Source organism: Ischnura elegans, chromosome 10 (genome assembly GCF_921293095.1).
Source record: "Ischnura elegans chromosome 10, ioIscEleg1.1, whole genome shotgun sequence".
Taxonomy (NCBI): Eukaryota; Metazoa; Arthropoda; class Insecta; order Odonata; family Coenagrionidae; genus Ischnura; species Ischnura elegans.
Genome location: NC_060255.1, coordinates 107,057,314 through 107,077,537, shown reverse-complemented (window position 1 = coordinate 107,077,537; position 20,224 = coordinate 107,057,314). Strand labels below are relative to the sequence as shown.

The window sequence follows — 20,224 nt, the reverse complement described above, 5'->3', positions numbered from 1 at the left end:
TGTATGTTCATTAAAGGCATTAGTTGATACACGCACAAATGGTGCCCCTCTGAAAATTATAGGCTGTACCTACCTTTAGAGAAAGTAATGTCTATCGATAAGCATATAGATTCTCGAAAGTCATCATAGATCGGCTGTACGAATCTTGCGCGCTCCCGGTTTTGATTGGTGGAAAATTTCACTGATAGATTTAAGCTAAGTTTACGCCAAGTTAAATTGTTGAAAGAAATACTTAAGTTGAAAGGGATGAGATCGCGTCCCAAGAGCATCTCTTAATAATGCAGAATCATGTAGCTGAACACTTAAGAAGAACGCGTATAGCTAACTTTAAGCGACGTTACTCGACATGGAATAGTCATTACTTCATAGAAGGACAGATTTCTCTGAACATTATTGTCTGTGATAATGAAGAAGGTAATAGCTAATAGAAAGTAATAGCTAATTTTTTGAACTAATTTCTCTAGGTTTTGCATTATTTTTTATGCATGCCGCCATTGACGAAAGGTTGGCTGCATTCTATTTACGGATAATTCATTTACTGATAATTTTCTTAAGTTTCACATAAAGTCAACCGGTTTAGAACGGGGCTTTAAGAATTTCTTTTCGCTTTCCTGATTCGCAGCTTCTCGTGTGTTTTTTTCCTCCCGCTGTTGGCAGCCCTGCTCTCTCGTTGTGGATCGTTTAGCGCAGTCTTCTTGGGCCGCCCACGCGTGCTGCCATCTACGAATCCGTCTCTCTCTCTCTCTCTCCATCCCATATGGGCGAAATGAAAGGAAGCTATGGAGTGAACACTCGCACGAGGCGCGGCGGTGGAGCCTCTCCCGACACTGATGACTCCCATGCCAAGGGATACGTGAAAATCGCATTTTCAATAACAGTTTATCGCATTTTGTAGCGTCTATGAGGTAGATGACGATAAAATGTAGTGAAACACAGTTATAAGGCAAAATACAGAATATTTTGAATAATTATGTTGTGGACCAATAATAAATTAAGGAATAAGACACGTAGTAGCGGAGGTGTAGCTTTCGCGCGCCCACTTGTAGTTCGCGACCACGTAGTGTCCCAGCCAACTAGCAGCTGGCCAGTCGCTCACATGCTTTAAGCGGTGAGTGTCGGCGGTTAGCATTTAAACTGCGCTCGGCACAAAATGTACGAATTTTGCCGTCGAAAAGGCAAATTTGCGTAAAAATATCATAGAAGTCCAGTCATCGCATCTATGTCGCATTTATTTGCGCACATCGTGTTTATATCGCATTTGCGATTTTCACGCATATCTACCCATACCGCATATCACGATATTTCACCTTTACTGTGAAAAAGTGTGCATTGCCGGATTCATGGTCGTTAAAATTAATTCTCTTTACCTCACATCATTAACGGATAATGAAAAACTCAAGGGGGGGGTTGCAATGTATATATTTTGAGGTACCTATAGTTTTATCGTATTAAAAAATAATCAAGTCACATGCAAGGTTTAAGATTGTTTTATTTAAACTGATTATATGAATATAAAACACAATGCTATCTTATGTTATAAAAAGTTACAATTGTTGTTATGCAATGTTCAGCAAGGGGGGGTGCGCGCCCCCTGTGCCCCCATATGTATCCGCCACTGCCCCATATTCATTATTGAGTAGGTTTAACTTTTACGTAATGAAAAAATCGGCCCAAGCAAATTTTTATAGTGAGTTCGTCCTGCAATCTTATTTGATCGTCAATTGTGATTATTATAAAGGTATTCTACCGGTTAAAGGATATTAACATGTATTGTTTTGCGAGTTAGTGGAGACAGGCCTGAATGGACCGCCCTCTTCAAAAGGCCAACTCCCTTTCATTCCATCTAAAGATCCTATTCTTTTCCTTCCCCTCCCTCGCTTACCCTACATTCTACCCCAATCTAACACTGTTTTCAACATCCCCTCCCCGCTTAGTACTCGCTCCATCCATACCTTCTGTCTCCTCCGTATCTCACCAAGAAGCTGCCTCTCCTCACCCACCATATCCAGCACTTCTTCGTTCCTTTCCGTCCATTTCACTTTCTCCACACCCACATCTAGAAGGCTTCCAATCTCTTCTCGTCCTCCGTTCTAAGTGTCCATGGTGTTGCACCTTCAAGCGCTGCACTCCTAAGCAGACTCTTCTTCAGCCTTTTCTTCAAACTCTTGCATGATAATTTTTTCATCATCCCTTCCCTTTTCATGAAAGGCTCCTTAGCTATCGCAATTATTCTCATGATGTCCTTACAACTGTAGAGCTTTAAAAATATTGAGACCTTTATCTTTCCCTTTTCCTGTCCAATTCCTGCCTCTGGGCCTATTCTTGCCGAAAATCTACTCCCCTAACTTTCGCAGAAACGTTGATGACGCCATCAACTGTTGCCGAGCGGGTCGCCTCGCTCAGCCTATCCTGGTCCTCGGCCTAGAACATCGGGATCACTTGGTTTATTCTTGTTGTCTTCACTATCGTGAGCGATTGTCTCGTTCAACGATCGGTTCTCTTTATATGCCGAAACTCCTATGACGTCATCAACTCATGGAAAAACGGGCGTTTTTTTTAAATGACGAGAAACTGGCTGTATGGGGATGATTTTTGTCGTCTTTAACACGATCATATATTCCCGTCCCTTCAGATAGCGATAGGTCCGCCGAACTCGGCCTTAAACAGCGACTGCAACACCACGCTTGGATTTTAATAGAACGGCAGTTGTAAATACGGAATAAGCGATGAGTATGGCTGGAAATGAATGCAAGAGCGTGAGGGGGGCAAGCCGTGCTCGTTCAAGTTGTAACACAGAAAAGGTTACGCAAAGCAAAATTTGAAGAACATTATAACAGCAGTTCATTGATGATTATTTTTCGGTTTAATTCCGCGTCGACTCGTTATTAGCGGAAGACAGTTTCGGGCGCGTTCTAGCTCGTCTTCGGCTTTTCTTTGGAGCTGGAGCGCGCCCGAAACTGTCTTTCGCCAAAAATGAGTTGACGTGGAATTAACCCGGAAACCACTCATCAATTTAATCACTGCGGAAGCCTCCGTAATAGCGTTTTTTGGTTTTTAAAATAATTCCTCGGAAAAAATCTTTTTATTTTGATTAAATGTTTTATGCTAGCATCACTTTTCTCGAATTTAAAGGAAATTTTTTCAAAAATTTCAATTTGAAATAATTTATTTATGCTTCTAGGGGAGGGGGGGCTGCCCCCCGCTGGGTACGCCCACGAATGAATGCGTGATTTAGAAAATAATGGGCCTAGTGATCTTCACTGTTTTGGTCCCTGAAAACCTGAACTCGCTCTGGCACTGGCACTCGCAATATGATCTGAGGTGTAATGGGGGCTTTATTCTGGGACAAGTGGAGTTAACCGATGCCGGCTTTAGCGATCGCGACGTTGTTTTGGTGTGAATTCTTGTGCTGATGATTTTTCCCGGTGCAAAGTTTACTAGGGAAGAGGAGGGATGGCGACATGACGTCATATTACAACCCCCCCTTCCCTCACCCGCCTCCCCTCTTTCCGCGCTCTCGATGATGCTGGTGGTTTGGTTTTCGGCCGCCGGAGGGCATTGGCGTGCTGCCCCGCTCTATTTAGATGGGTGTCTGCCTGTGCAGGGGGGTGAACAACCCACCCCCTCTCCCCATCCCCCCTCTCACATTTATTTCATTCCGTTTCGCTCAGCGTGCATTTTTAAAGTGTCTCACGACGGGAAAGTATCTGAAAAGGGAAGGTACTCGGCAGTATATCCAGTTGTAGCGAACCTTTTCATGGAGGATTTCGAAGAAAAGGCCAACGGGTCGTACGAAAAGAAACCATCGCTCTGGCTGAGATACGTTGACGACACGTTCATCATTTGGCCCCATGGCGCCGAAGAATTGCAGAAATTCCTACAGCATCTCAACTCGCAGCACCACGCTATCAAATTCACCATGGAAATGGAACATGATGGTCTACTTCCCTTCCTGGATGTTTTGGTAAAAAGGAAAAGAAATGGGCTCCTAGGACATGCCGTTCACAGAAAGAAAACGCATACTGACCGCTATCTGAACGCTTCTTCGCACCACCACCAAGTGCAAAAAATCTCCTTGGTGGCAACACTAATACATCGTGCCTATGCCATCTCAGACACCGAGTCACTATCCGCGGAGAAGAAGCATCTCATTTAAGTGCTGGTAAGGAATGGCTACACCTATTGACTCTATTATTTCCTGTTAGAAATCGACCAATTAAGGCCATTGTTACCCCGCTTTTAATGGAAGCCCCGATATTTGAATACCGGACATATTTGTATAAATTTGATGCTGAAAGTGTGGAATAATGTGTAGATATCGAATTTTCTGTTTCGCGAATTTACTTTGATGCGAATGGGTGGCATTAATTAATGGTGCTTTTGACGTCACGGGTTTGCGTGCAGTCGCTTCGAGATCCTTCCAACATGTCTCCCTGGCGTCCACGAATAACTTTTTCGAAATGCTGCTGATGCTGGACCGATCAGTGTGGCCCAAGATGTGCCCAAGACGATTAGCTAACAAAACGGGATGCGCTGGCTGGCGATGCGCCGTAGGCGGTCTTCATTTTCTGGCGTCAGTAGGTCCAGTCGAGGGGGCTAATGCACTGCCCTCTGTTATGAAAGCGCCGAAATGAAGTAATACCACAGCGAGCCATTAACTCCAGATGTACATGCCCGAACATCCGAATCTCCGTTGTCTTCTGTTTGAAATTGGCACGTCTCATTTTGCGTTTATCCTTATGGTAAACATGTGGAAGTTTTCTTTTATAAAATAATTTGAGCTGCTCTTACTTTGTAATTGCCGTACATTTCCACTCAATAACTATCAGGCATGTCACGCAATCAATAGTGCTGGCTTATGAAGCGTTTTATACCATTTTATCGATATATTATGAAATAATATTATAGATAAATGCTCAAAGAAAGTTCCTCCAAAGAAAAATGTCGATAGGAATGTTTCTTGTTTGTGTGGTTATTTTTCCGGAGGGTGTTGTAATGCATTGATAGTGTGAATGAAATTGAAGTATCACATTAAATAAGCCGTACGAATGTCTGAAATGTCTTGTTTCATTAACTTAGCCTTAACAGTGCTGAAATTAGGAAGCGGCCTAACTTTTTATCATTATCTGGAATCAATAGCCTAAAATTATGTTCTAAATAACATAAATACTTTCCCTAATTTTTAAATATTTTAAGTGAAATTGATCTGGACCGTAAGATGTGGCTTAGGACAAAATTTCAAAGTTAAGATTTATTGAACTAGACCGTAAGAAAATCATTGGAAGCTTATTTCCCGCACGTCTTGTGAACTGTCTGAGTGAAAGTGGTGCTGGTAGTGTTCTGGCTTGTGCTAACATCTCGGAGGCTATGCCTCAATCTCTGTGTTGAAAATCTCGCTTCCACAAATGGGATAGTTAACCATTTTTAAAATTGTGAATGAGTTTGGTGAGGAAACTGGCCCTTATTTTTCCAAATTTCTATCCGTCACCTTACTTCTCGAGCTATTAGCGGTGAAACATTGACGGACTTAACCCTATAGCCTATAAGTTGTTGACGTCACGAGGTCATACTTCGTTGTGTCGTCGCGTCTTATCTATTTCCGAGCAATACGCAATCTACCTCGTGTTATTTGGTTGTTTTAACAATTCGATTAATGAATGGGAAAGATAAGTTATTGAAAAAAAGTTTTCCTCATTCTATCTTTCTCTCATAATTTAAAGAAATGAAAAAATCAAAATTTGCCACCCAGTTGTCATGAGTTAGTGACATCTTTAAAGTTATGGTGAATTAAATCGTTAAGCGAGACCCAATCATTGACAGAAAGAGTCGCCCATTTAAGTGTTTAGTGGTAATTAGCGATCACAGGTTCTCTTGATGATGTATTGGCAAGTGGAAACGAAGACGGTGGGTAATTGGCGCAAACAAATTTGTAATTTGAAAAGTCGCGCGAAAAATCAGCTGGGATCGTGTGGCGAATTCGTTTTTAAACGACGGGGAAAAGTGCGGGCAAATGTTGACCAGGGTGTTCTCTATATGCGCTGGAAATTACAAGATGATATGTCCTGAGTTAAGCGAGTAATCCGTCATGAGGAAAGGCCATTCGAGCAGCGGGAGTGAGGCGCCCTCTTAAGCAAATGACGGATTGCCGAGCTTAAGAGTGGGCGCGCACATTGCATAAACATGGCGCCCCCCCCCCCCCCTCCCTCCTCCGTCTTTCGTGGAAATAGCCAAGCCCCGCCCCTTTTCGCTCGCTCATGCTCCTGTCACTCCATCCATCAACCAATCAATCATTCCTCTTTTCTAACGTCGTGATGCGTCGTCTCCTGATTGGTGGAGAGGTCTGCTTGGTTGCCTGTTAACTTTTCGATTGTTTGCATTCTTCCTTTTACTCCTTTACTTTGGATGCGAGCGACGTATTGCCCTGACGGGGCCGATTAGCTCGCTCTTTGTCTACTTAATGCAATTTTTTAAATAATTAAAAAAATAGCCGAATTTGGTCTTTATCGAATAAAAAAAACTTAATGCCTGAAGCTTCATCAAATATGAACTATAAAAAGAATAAAAAATAAATTAAGGAGCCGTGGATGGAGCCAGACTGAGCATTCGAAGTAAAAGAATTGTCCAAAGCATCACTCGCGGCCAATGAAAACGCTTTACTCAAAGTTTCTCTATTTAAAAAATAGTTTTTTTTCACCTCTACTGCTTACATCATTGGTAATTTTTCTCCACAATGTCTACGCATCGGCTGTTTAGTGCTGCTGCATATATTTTTCTTTTATTTAAAACAAATAATTACTATTTCACTATAAAATGTCTAACGGAAGACTATTTTCCTAATGGCGGTGGGTCCTTTGATCGTTCTCAGGAAGAATGGATTTTCAGATCTCTCCGCTCCCTCGAATATATTTCCCTGGTTTTGTGTTAATCGTCCATTCTGCTGTTACTGGTTCGTAGTCTCTCCAGCAATATCCTCGCCAATAATTTCACCCTGAAACTGTTTCGGCATATTGACTATAAGATTTAAACGACATGTAGACGGGGGTGCCTATTTTGAATGCTGTAATTGATTCGCAATTACTAATTAAGTTGGAAAATCGACCTTTTTAACATGACTCGCTGATATTCGCTTCTCGCGTTTCACCTCATTAATTAAACCTATCAATGAGGATCCCAATGTAATCTGGCAGCGTATTCGAGATGAGATGAGGTATAACGAGCAATCCGTTACTCTGACTTTTTCATCTCACTTAGAGATAAGTACTATCACAACTTTAATTTTTATTGGCAATTATCGCATTACATTATTTCGCACCGTTATCTCAATTTCTGACTCCCTTCGCTCTAGTAATAGTTAGTCTTTTGTGAGCGGCTTCATGAAATCAATCAGTCTTTTGTTTTGTCATGACAACTGTGTGTGTTTGATTTTGTGTTTCTAATCCATATTCTTTTCTCCTCTTGTCTCCACAGCGGCAGTTGAGGGAAAGGCGGAAAACCAGTGATCCAAACCTTTCAAAGACAAAGTGAGTGCACTCTCCTTCATTTCTTTTTTTATGTTGGTATCGCCGATTGATTAGAAGCTTTTTTTTGTGCGGAATTTAAGTGCACTTCCTATTTCAAAACAGATTTCCTCATTCAACATCTTGTTCAATTTAGGCTTCTTGGACGTTACTCGAATATGTTGTTTTAAATACCCTTCTGCTATTAAATTTTTGTGCTGAATTGTGATAATTATCTAAGATGCTACACTTTCGCGGAGTTTTTTCTTGCATTTACTGTTAAACGTACGTATGTCTTGCACGTAAACATCCTCATCTCTGTTAAGGTTATTTTGATAAATTATTAATCCTTGAAACTTGCAAAGAATTTGCGTCGAAAAATTCTAAGTTAAAAGTATTTTAGCACTAACTATTTTCTACTGCTCGGCGCTGCGGCTCGTCCAATAAAAATAAATACATTTTCACTACTCCATACTGTCTGTGAATACAATTATTACTGCGGACCGATGCATTGTGTATTGGTTGTAGGAATTCCAATGTGGAGAGGTAAAAGAGGAAATTTTGAAGTATCTTCGCCTCCTAACGGGCATTCGTCTTCAGATAGACTCATTTAATCGAGTGATTCAAATTTTTTTCCCCTCAGGAATGAGTTAGCACCTTCCCAAATATTTGATGCAATGTTCTTCGTTCAAATGAATAATACGTTTGGGTAGAAATACAAAATATGACATATTAAAATATTTAAAATATTAATATTTCACGATGTAAAGTTATACAGTGAACTATGTCATTCATGTGTTGATAATATTTTCGAAAATTTTGTGGGAATGTTTTATAAATATATCCTCAAACATGTGGTTGCGTTAAATAGGATCTCCTCGCGAACTGATTGCAGGAACTCCTGTCGGGTTCTCCTCCATTTCAGGTTTCCTTTGGCCGACGTTTCGATAATCAGCTCTCGTATCGCCATCAGGGCAGGTTAGTGTGGAAGTGAGGTTTTAGATCGCCTTGTAGTTGCACCCCCTGGTCGGCGCACGACATACTTTTTGAAAAATATGAAAAATTACTGCAAAAATACAATTTTAATACATAATTTTATGTTTACTGAAACCAAAAAGAAATAATTAATAAGAAATAATAATTTTACCGAAAAAAAACATTTAATTTGACCTCGAAATAGGACGATGAAACAGTCTTTCATTCACCAATCTCACACATACTTTTGGCCATATACAGGCAGCAATGCGAAACATCCGCTAGAATATTTCATCTCTTTCAAAAAACATTCATCCAAATTCTTCTTATAATCCACAGATTCCATCGAAATCATGCTCGAACGTTTTATAAATGGGTCACTTCGATAATAAATGCGGTATTTGTTGAAAAAAAATGAAGTTACCGTAACGCGCGGCGCCAATTCCTATTATTTTTTATTGCCTAAATCGAAAGATTACCACTCCTGGAGTACGTATTTCATGGTTTTAGATTTTTAAATGACGATATGTATTTTTCGCGATTAAATGAAAAGGGAAAATTTTCAAGCGCGCGAAAACGCGACGGCTAAGTATGAATGCTGGGAAAAGCCCATGTGACACAGTGGCGGCTCGTGAGTCAAATGCTGGGGGGGCGCACTCCACCGGGGGGTCATAATTTTTTAATATTTCGTGTATTTTATTAAGTTTTTACGGAAATCTAGGAATAAAAATTTGTGATGCCATATGTTCCGTTTTTTTCAACAAAAATGCCGAGTTTTCCTAATAAAGCTTGATTAATAAATACTAAATGCAGTAGACTCTCGGTCATACGGATCGGCTTAGTCCGGACTCTCGATTTTACTGATCAATGATCTTGAAGAATTAAAATATATTTGCTGCGATATTTTGGAAATTGTGGCATTTTTTAAGTGTTGCCCCCCCCCCCCCCCAAACATTCCTCGAACTTCCTCGAACTTCCTCCGAACTTATCCGCAGAACTTCTCCCGCCAAGAACTTTTCGCGCTAAGGTTTTTTCGCGCAAAGGATTTTTCGCGCAAAAGGACCCTGTAGAAAAATCCTGTCTCTGCAAAATCCTGTCTCTGGAAAAATCCTGTCTCTGAAAACCCTGCCTCTGGAAACTCTGCCTCTGGAATCAGCCTCTGAAACAGCCCCGAAACAACCCCGAACCAACCCCGAACCAACCTACCTGCAATGCAAGACTTATATAGGACTACTGCGGAGAAATACTTACTCCTTGGCAAGCAAGGGGAAATCGGTGCTAAGGCTTTAGTATTGCACTTGGAGGGAGAAGTTTTACCATTGTCCTATCACAACTCTCTCTCCCTCCAACACCTCACCCCAGTATCTCCTTCCCCTCCATGTGTTCCAATGAATATCCCTCTGATTCAACTGAGGTCTCCAACCCAGAAGTTGAGGGGAAAATTCTGGCTGGTATGCTGTTGTCTCAAAACCAGGGAATGGTGTTTTGCGGAGCGGCCGTTTCTGCAGGGGCAGTGACGCATCAGTGGGCAGTAGTTGAATTCGCCTGGCTACCCCTCCACTCCCTGGAAGAATCCCTCCCCTCAAATCCTGTCTCGCCTTGCATAGGCAACCTCTCTTTTGCTCGTGGCCTGCTCGGAGACACATGTCTAGTGAGACATGGCAAATTTTGAGCAATTATTCTGCTGGTATTTAGCTGGTAATGTTTCCTCTGGGATCATGAATTACTATCATTGTTTTCTGTAATACTTCTGATTTTTGAATACTCTATTTTGAATAGATATCGAACGGTAATAACTCGTAAATTATTTTTGGCTACCTTTTTCTTGTGAGCTGTTTTTCTTGTTTGTGGAGTTTTTCCCTGATCCAGCATGTGACCGACGGTTGGAGTATTTCCCTTGTCTGGGCTTACGTGAACAATCAACTAGATTTACGACGTAACGTCACAAAATACAAACGAAAATACGTAACTTTAGGTTTTAGCGCCTACATTCTTCGTGCGGATATGCCCGCAATACACTTCTGTTGTTCGTTTTGCAATCATAATGCGTTATTTGTCAAATCTATTCAACATTTGCAAAGATTTAGGTAGCAATGACACTTGTAACACCTGAGGAGGGAGGGGAGTCACTGACTTCCACTAGGTAACAAACACTACTAGAATGCGCGCGCTTTGCGATTGCAGATGTAAACTTTGATTGCGGTGTTCGCGTTGCTTCTTGAATACTGTATGATTTAAAATCAATAATTAAACATTTCTCACACATCTTTAACAAAATCTGAAATACTCACATGCCTTAAGTTATATTGCAGAAGTCCATCCTTCTTTCCTTTTGTCCAGCAAAGTGATCAATTACACGTTCGTTGAAATCAGCGCCGGACAACAATTTGTTTCCGATTGAACACATGGCAAGGGCACTAGTCTATAAATAATCAAGGGACTTAATAAACAAGGGACGACACAAAATGGGCCGACGAAAAATACAACCAAAAAGAACAAGGTGCCTGGACACAGATTTGGGGACAATTTTTCCCTATATTTCCCTAAAACAAAAATGAGCACTGTTGATTTATTCAAAATTGTCTTCTTGAATGTACATACAGCACTAAGAAACTTCTTAATCGGCAATTAAGCACAGTTAACTCCTCAAAAATGATGTCTGTACTCATTTCACTCCGTTCTTTCCGAGAGTCTTGCAGTTACTATAAGGAAGACTCAAGGGAGATAGAAGTCATGGTCCACTAATGCTGATTCAGCTGAGGGACGAATTTAAGGTCAGCAAAGGCATTCAAGTAAACAAAAACGTCACGGACCAACGCCTTGAGTCTAAGATTCATATGTGGTAAACACACGAAGCGCCAACGGGTCGCACTTGGAATAACCATGTCTTCGAAATCATTGCCATGATATAATAGAATAGAAATTCTAGATCGTAACAGACTCTGAGCCACAGATAGGAGCTTTAAGGATCTCCGCACTGATATGAACTCTTCGAAGCCACTTAAATCAGACCCAAGTGACATTTTCCGTCAGACAGCTACCGCTCTGCCGCTGAGGAATTAGGTGAACATGAACTAATAGAATAAGGACGGCTAGAAAAATGATGAACCTACACACAAAAGGTACATTGTACGCGGAACTTCTTGACATTCATTGAATGACTCTATTTAAAGTCGCGTTTTACGGGTTAAATCATGTTTAATCCTTCACTATGTCACGCACGCACCTATTTCTTAAATTATAAATCAGTGAAGAATGTTAACTGATTTTTCCTAATAATGAAAAATAGGTACCGCATTTCTAAACATCGGGAAGATATGAATACATTGTTCAGGCCTAAACATTATAATATTAGTTTCCCCATGGTTCTTGAAATTCGTAATCATAATAGAACTGTGGCAAATACTCGAGAATAGTTTTCCTACATCAATACGGTTTTAACTGGTTGGATTTTATGTGTTCCGGAATTCAAACACCAAAAAAACGCAAGCATAATGGGATAATTTATTTTCTGTAGCAATACCTACCAGTAATTAAAAATTAAAATCGTATAACTACACCCAGTACTGTGACCATTCTGATTCTGTACGTCCCTTTTCTGTGGCAGCACCAAGTAGACGCCAGATTATACGCCCGCCGGCCTGCGCAGCGATGTCAACTCACACGTCGCTCTGCGCATTCTCGGACGACGTCCCAAGACTTCCATAAGACACAACGTTAGACGCATCATAGCACCAGCGGCCCCCACCACTACCACTCTCCATATAACTGCATGGGGATGGATTGGGACGTTCTGGCCAGCGCCCCACGGCTACAAATACGAACTTCTCGCGCTATTTCTTTTCGTGTTTTTCCAACACTTTCGATGTATGTGACTGAAAAAACACTTTGATTAATTAGATGTATAATTATAAATTAATGACTATTTTTTTTTTACTTTTTCAAATATTTGGGAGGGGCGGCGTCCAAAAGTCCTTATGGGCAAGCCGCCACTGATGTGACGTCGTTCTGGTTCCCGCTGTCGCCAAGTGAGGTGACCTTGGGGCGAGGCTTTGAGCGCTGATACGATGTAGGATGCTAGCTGGTAGCGCTTGGCTTAAATAAGGATTATTAATACCTTATCAAACGAAGAAAACTTTCCGACTTAGCCAGTTTTAATAGGTGATTATTAAGACATGTTACCCTGAGCTCTGTGCCTCATGCATGCATTGGTAACCTCAGACGATGTAAAACTCCTATCTACTCGTATAGAAACTAGGTCCCTGTGACGTCACGTGGAGTGGCATCGCATGGGCGCCAATCTGGGATTTTTCAAATGCTGTTAAAATTGACCATTGCCATTCGCTAAACCGGTATTTATAAAGCCAAATAATTTGTATATTATGAATACACTAATGGTGGGTAACGAATCGCAATCAATGCCTTTCGTTTTCTTTGATGAAGGAAGCTACCCTATTGGCGAATAAGGGGTTCCAACTCCGGTTCTCCTGTATATTGTTCACTGGAGGTCTGGTGTCACTTGTTTGGTCGTGCAGTGTTAGTAGTGGTGGTGGTGGGATTTCAAGTGCCTTCTTCCGCTGTTGTCTCCAGGCACTGCCTTAGTTCTATACGCATGTGCACTAATGCGAAATCACATCGGAAAAACGGCTAAGGAAAATCTCTTATCCGGTGCAGAACCCGAGGAATAAAAACTTGCATCTGTAAAGGTTTTCTTCCAAAATAATGAGACGTCGTAAATTTCGTGTTCGCGAAGTTCTGCCATTTTAACATGGCTGTTTGTTATAGAGCAGTATTTGCGATTCTCCCAAACGGCTAGTATTTTTATTTGTTCTCACTAACCAGTGTGCCAATTTTCATCAAAATGTGTGGGGGGTCCGTCGTAATAGCAGGTGGAATTATCCTCCAGGGTTTTCAGCCCTTGACTGCGGATATGAGTACGCTCGCTTTCATGATTGTGTTGAGACTGTTCCGTGGACGGGTGGATTTTTTGTTATCAGGCGAGGTTCGAGGTGTTGCACGAGTTATGTGGAGTGCCTGCAGATACCAGCCATGTACACAACTAGTCTATTATGGCGGCAGCCACTCTACTGGGTACCGAGTGAAGCTCTCGCCACTCTCTCCATTGCCGTATCCCATTCCATATTTCCGTGGAATACTTCGCGTCCATTACTTTCCGAGATTACCCCTTTTGTAAAAAACTTAAGTCGGATTGGAGTAGTTGCAGTTGCGGATCCAGGACAGGGACAAAGGGGGTGTGTGTGTTAAACTATTCATCTACATCTACATCTACAAATTACCCTGCGAGCCACCTCTAGGGTGTTTGGCAGGGGGTGATCAATCACCAGCATGCAGCATGCATTTGGACTCCCACATGCACACCACACCGTCCAAGAAACGTCCCGTATAATAACAAACTATACTACTATATGCTGTTAGCAATAGAATATAGAATAGAAATTCAGAAACATGCAGTAAGTTTTACATAGGTTAGTAGGCTACACTACAAGTCATGCAATCTATTTACGCGTTCTATTGCTGCCGTTATAATCTCTTATTGATCGTGGAAAAAATGACATTCGGAATCTGTCTGTTCTGCAATCTATCTCTCTTATTTTATCTATATGATCTGATCTTCCGTAGTATGTTGGCGTCCGCAAGATATGGTTAACTTCGTCAGAAAAGACACTGCTCTTGAATTTATCTAAAAGGTTTAGTCTATTTTTCAATCTACGGTCCGACAGAGATTCCCATCCGAGTTTATCTAAGAGGTCAGTTACACTAACAAGACTATCGTAACGACCTTTCACATACCTGGCAGGTCTTCTTTGCACGCGTTCTAACTCTGTTATTATGCCTTTTTCATGAGGGTCCCAAACACTGGCAGCGTATTCCAAATGTGGTCTAACGAGGGAAAAGTAGCTAATTTCTCTCACTTTGTCGTCGCACTTTCCTAATATTCTTTTAACAAAACCCATTTTACGATTAGCTTGACCGGTTATTTCTCGAATATGTTTATTCCACGATAGATCATTATTGAGTCTAACCCCTAGATATTTCACAGATACAACTGCCTTTAACTGCGTGCCCCGAATGACATAGTTACGCTGTAGGGAGTTATTCTTCTTCCAGAAATTCATTACGACGCATTTTTCCAAATTTAATTCTAACTGCCAAGCATCGCACCAAGCTTGGATAGCAGCAAGGTCATTCGTTAGTTCATCTATATCTTTGCTGGAACGAATTTCTCTGTAAACTACAGCGTCGTCTGCAAATAATCGTAACTTACTCTGCACTACTTCGCCAATGTCGTTTATATAAAGAAGGAATAGGAGTGGGCCAATGACACTACCCTGAGGAACGCCAGTGGGTAAGTGTATTAATTATTGTGGGTAAGAGGGTTGTAAACACACTACTAGTAAGTATGGGTTAAAATGCCAGCATTTGTGGGGGACGGAAAAAATTACCATTCCATCTAGTGTAAATTGGATACCCAAGGGGGGGGGGGGCTTTACCCCCCTTCCCTTCCCCATAGATCCATCCGCCACTGAGTAGTTGCACAATTGTTTGATGGAGTGGCAAAGCAAATAAGGCTATCGCGGAGTATCTCAAATGGCATTACTCTGAAAATGAATGTGAATACTCGATTGCTAAACTTGATGTGCAGTACTCAAGGCAATGAATACCGTAACTAATGCACGAAGCGATTGAAAACGAGATTGTAGGAGCTGGAAGAGAATGCCGCTAAGGTTTACTTACGTCACTGGGTGAGGAATGTGGCTACCGTTCGTTTCGGATCAAGATCTTGAATACGTCTTTGAAACTTTTGTTGCTGATATAGAACCTAGTTTATGGGGATGAAAAATTCACGATGGAATTCTTATCCTGTAAATGTTATTTTTCCGTTGGAAGAACTCTTGTTTCCGGAATTTCATCCGCGTCGATTTATATTGGAAGCGACAATATCTCCGGCGTCTTTAGGTTTTAAGTGCTGAAGCAAAGCAATCGACCATCTTTCATACTTCAGGTTGCCGGTTAGTTTCATGTAGTAGCTTCTAATTGGTCGAATATTTCGGATACTTAGATATTTCGCCACAGTGGCGTAACTATGGGGGGGATGAAGGGGATTAGATCCCCCCCCCCCAAAGCCTCTGAGAAATAAAAAAATATTCAAAACCATTGTCTAATTTTGACTTATGATAACTGCATATGCTTTATGTTAATTTTTTAGTGCTACATTAATGAAAATGTATTCCCTGGCATTCATTTTTTTTTTTTTTCCGAACCCCCCAAGGGGGAGGGGGGAGTCGTCACCCCAGGCCATTTCATCCCCCTCCCCAAATCATATTCCTAGTTACACCACTGTTTCGCCGCGTATATACGGCCCTCTTGTGGAGGGGGCAGTCGACAGCCTTAGGTATTAAATATGTACATTTGAAAAGTCAGCGCGAGTACTTCATCGGTGAATGTACCGGCTGAAACGCCGGAAATTTAATAAAATTCGCCAACGCAAAGCGATTCCAATATCACGGAAAAATACGATCGCTCTTAAAGATATCCATTGTCAACTGCTCAAGCAATATATAAAGCCGAACGCGCAGCCTCCGAGTCACTAATAGCGGCTCCCAGCCTAATTCGTTTAGCATCTACGGCACTCTTTTTGTGCGCACGTAGTAGTTATAAACGAATCGCGCTGCTTTCCTTAGTGTTTTATTAAGTTCACGGATTAAGTATTTCCTAGCCGGATTCCGTGCGCTCCCTGCATATTCACGGTGCGGTCGGACGATTGCGAAATAGCACCTCTCTTTTACTTTTGCATCCGAAATTCTTCGTACAACACGCATTGACGAATCCTCCTAGCTTCTTCAAGGCTCTGCCACAGATCCTTTTTTTGTGAACTCCCAGTGGCGTAGCCACGAGGGGGGGGGGGGGTTCCGAGTCAGAACCACCTCCCCCTGAGCCTATAAAGCATTTTTTACTTCATCCAACTTATGATACTTTATTCTAATGAATAGTCGCCAAATATTACTGTAATTTTTCTTCATCCAACGGATGATACTTCATTCTAATATATAGTCGCACCAAATTACTGATTTTGAGTCATAAAAAATCACGTTTTCAGCATAAAAAAATCAAAAACTTTTCGGCGGAGAGCTCCCGGTCCCCCGTGCTCTGGGGTACACCCCAGAAGGGCCTCGAAATTTCCAGTGATCCATCCATTACAAAGTCCTGGCTACGCCAGCATGAGTTCCCCAGTATAGGTTTGAAGTTATCCATCAAATTCTTCTTTTGAGTGCATTTGCTCGCTACTGTAAGTATTATAGTATAGGGTTGTTCAAGCCTATCAGAACGGTCTCAAAAAACGAATGGATATCACTTCTGATATAATTTCATTTTGATTGGGATGAATTACAGATGCGTTGAAAAAGTAATGGTGGAATTATTAGCAATCAAAATTCGAACAATTTCAACGCCGCCAAAAACGGTCCGCCATCTTGAAATAGAGGTGATGACGTAGAAAGCCTGTACGCCTGGCCTGGCTGGCCTGTACCCTCGATGCCAAGCTGAGCACTCTGCATGCTGACTGGACATTGACCAAGGTTATTCCTTATTTTGAAATGGCCTATGTTGCGCATGAAACTTCCGGATGGATCAAGGCGACATAAAATCCATTCTTCAAGTTAGGCAGGCAACGTATGTAGCGTTGACAGTAATTGAAAGTTTTGTGTAGCTGCATTTGCTAGGAAACTACGTGCAGTGAACTTCCATTGTGCCTCTAGTGCAAGTGAACACAATTTGTGCCCTTAATGTACCCCTAAGTGAATGACTGCATATAGACGATGAAGTAAAGAGTGAAGCGACAAGTGAAGTGAGTTGTGAATGTAACATCTTCGACGAAATTATTTATTTCTTCCATGCTGGTTCAATCAACCCTATACATTTCGATCTAAGGTATCTATCTAAGGTACTATTGCGAAGGGGATATGTTTCATATTTGAGCTAGTTGTACTTTAGGGATACATCGAACGGATATTAATTTTCATTCGTTTGTTCGCTTCTAAGTTCTGTTTGATTTTATTACCTATTTCCAATTCATTTTGATCATTCGCCAGTGTTTACATTGCACGAATTTCGTTGCGCTGTTGTTTGTTTTTGTTTTGGTTACGGTAAGAGTGAAAATGAAATTCGATGTTTTTTGATGTTAAAATAACTGGTTTAGCTAGTTTATTAATTTGTTTCAGCCTATTCATTTCATTGTCTTCGCAATGTCAATGTGAAATAACGTAAACTGATTCTAAGTCGTTAGTGATGAGTGGGAAGTGAGGTGTGGAGAATCCTTTCGAACTTCTAGGAGTGCAAATTCTTTTAGTGTGTGCAGAGTGATTGGAAAACCGATTGTCATGTTTTATTAGTGTTACATAATAGTGTTTTATATTTATTGTGAGCCAAGTTTTTCATTGAATCAGTTGATTTGGAAAATACTGATTATAAGTACCAAAAAGACAGCTCGTGAAATGTGTGCGTTGTAGTGCTATTTGTGATATGATGAGCAATAAATATGTTCAAGTAAGGGTAATTTTGCTTATTATTACTCTTATTTAAGGATAAATTTGGATTTTCTTTAAACACTGATCTGGCGGCAGACGCTGGAGATCTTTAAAATAAGTGGAATAACCCTGCTGAGCCACTTAAACAACACTGCAGTAGGGCATCTACAGGCTTGTGACGTCACACATCAATTCAAGATGGAAGTAGGGCTTTTTGGCGTAACGTAAAATTTGTCACTGTTTAAAGCCTTCTCTAAACATGTACAATGAAGAAAATAGCATAATATAATTGTCATTGCTCCTTCTGGAGCACGATCTTTCGATTTCTTAAATAAAAAAAATATGGTGAACAACCCTATTGCAAATATGTATTGAGAATAAATACGTCGCTCTGCTCTCATCGCGGGCATTTTTGGAAAGTGATTAAAAAAGGTCAAAAGTGGCAGCAATGAATCAACCTTATAATGGGATGGGGAGTGTCCTCCTGATTGTAGCCTCCTTGGTTTTGTCCATCAGCTCGGTGGGCCAAGCGCTCTTCATTTATCATTTCAGGCGTCGTGGATCGATGGATCGATCGATAGTCGTGTGTATTCTGCACTGAGTGGCTCCTGCTATCTCTCTCGGTCCCCCAATCGACAGCTGTCGTCTTCGCCAGGAAATGCATCAAACACGCGAACCAATAGGAAGGACTCCTCCTCTTCGTGCACACGGGAGGACCAAATCCAAGTGCGGTCTATGTTGCCACCATACGCGCATTTTAATGAGTTTTCAATGATGTCCGGACGGGATTTGAACCTGGAACTCGTCGATGAGCAGCTTGAAAATACCACGCTCCCCTGTAATAATACCACGCTCCCCTGTAATAATACCACGCTCCCCTGTAATAATACCACGCTCCCCTGTAAAATTAGCAGCGCAAAAAATGATGTGAATATTTTTCATGGGGGGCAATATATTTTACGGGAATACCTTGTGAACACAAATACTCGATCATGTAGCTCTACGTCTAGTTCTTTGACGGAACTCATTTTTTAAACATAGCAACATATACATGGTTGGACGTTCAGTGATCAATGTTAACGGCGTGAAAACTATACAAAAGGTAAAATAGAAATATCCAGGCTAAAAATGATCCGGGTGTTTTCGAGTAGACCTTTTGAAATCGCTTACCACCCAACGCTAAGGATATTTTGGAAGTACTGCATTTGTTATTTATAAACATAATATTTTATAATACCTTATATATACTTTTATAATATTTTCAGAATACTTATAGTTAAAATTATAAATAAAGAAAATGCTTGAATGAAATATTATATACAAATGTTACATCATTAAATTAGTATATAATGCTTACAGTTATTTTTTATAAATATAATTGCATAAGTAAATTCTAAATATAATAAGAAATACGAACGCAAATACTCAAATGCGAAACCTTATTTTTCACTGTCTTCACTGCCCGTTGAAATTCAGCATGTACCTTTCACTTTTTGTTTTTATGAATTCCCGGGTAATTTGCCGTAGCCTTTTCCTCCATCCAAGTTTCTTTTTACTGCATATAGTTAAATGTTAATGTATATGCTATGAATCAAATACGTTTCCCAACGAATTGAAGTGGGCTTCTTATTTTCTTGAGCAAAATGTGGTTCTCTCTATTGTTGTGTGCTAATTTATCTAAGGCTTCTAGTGCGCGCAAAGTTTGCAGTTCCTATCTACTGACATGATGTTCCCTTCATGTTGGTTTGTTATAGAAGTTGGGTAAAGGCGAGGAAAATAAAAAATTACATCGTTTTAAACTTTTGCAACAATGCTATGAAACACGGTGCGTAATCTCCGTACTATTTTCTGATTGAAAAGCAAACAAAAGTATTCGTTACCATATTGTCCCGCCATGAATCCTCATGGGCCAAAAAGTTCTGTCACAAACGGTGGGGCGCTATTGATGCTCTTTTATTGTTATATATTATTCGACGCTTGCACTTCAGGAGGGAAATAATGCGGGATGACTACATTCTCTAATGTTATCACAAAATAGTATTCTTCTTCTTGAATGAAATGCCTACTCTCCGTAATACGAAAAGTAAACAAACTCATTTGTTGCCATGTTACTATGCTGTCGACTCAGAATAACCCGCAACAATGGGGAAAGTCAAATTTTGCTCGTGCGCAAAAGTGGCCCCACTCAATGTCTAACTTCAATGACGC

At 40.9% G+C, this 20,224-nt stretch overlaps 1 protein-coding gene across 10 annotated transcripts in view; it reads left to right on the top strand.

Moving 5' to 3' along the window:
- LOC124167378 (rho guanine nucleotide exchange factor 11) overlaps positions 1-20,224 on the top strand; it is a 558,219-nt gene that overhangs the window by 383,270 nt on the left and 154,725 nt on the right. For all 10 annotated transcript variants that reach the window (XR_006866674.1, XM_046545401.1, XM_046545404.1 and 7 more), the window contains one exon: positions 7,468-7,520. Coding sequence is in view for 9 of the 10 variants with exons in the window: in XM_046545401.1 (XP_046401357.1) it covers positions 7,468-7,520 (53 nt within the window). In the remaining variant the exon portion in view is untranslated. The remainder of the gene's footprint in view (positions 1-7,467; positions 7,521-20,224) is intronic.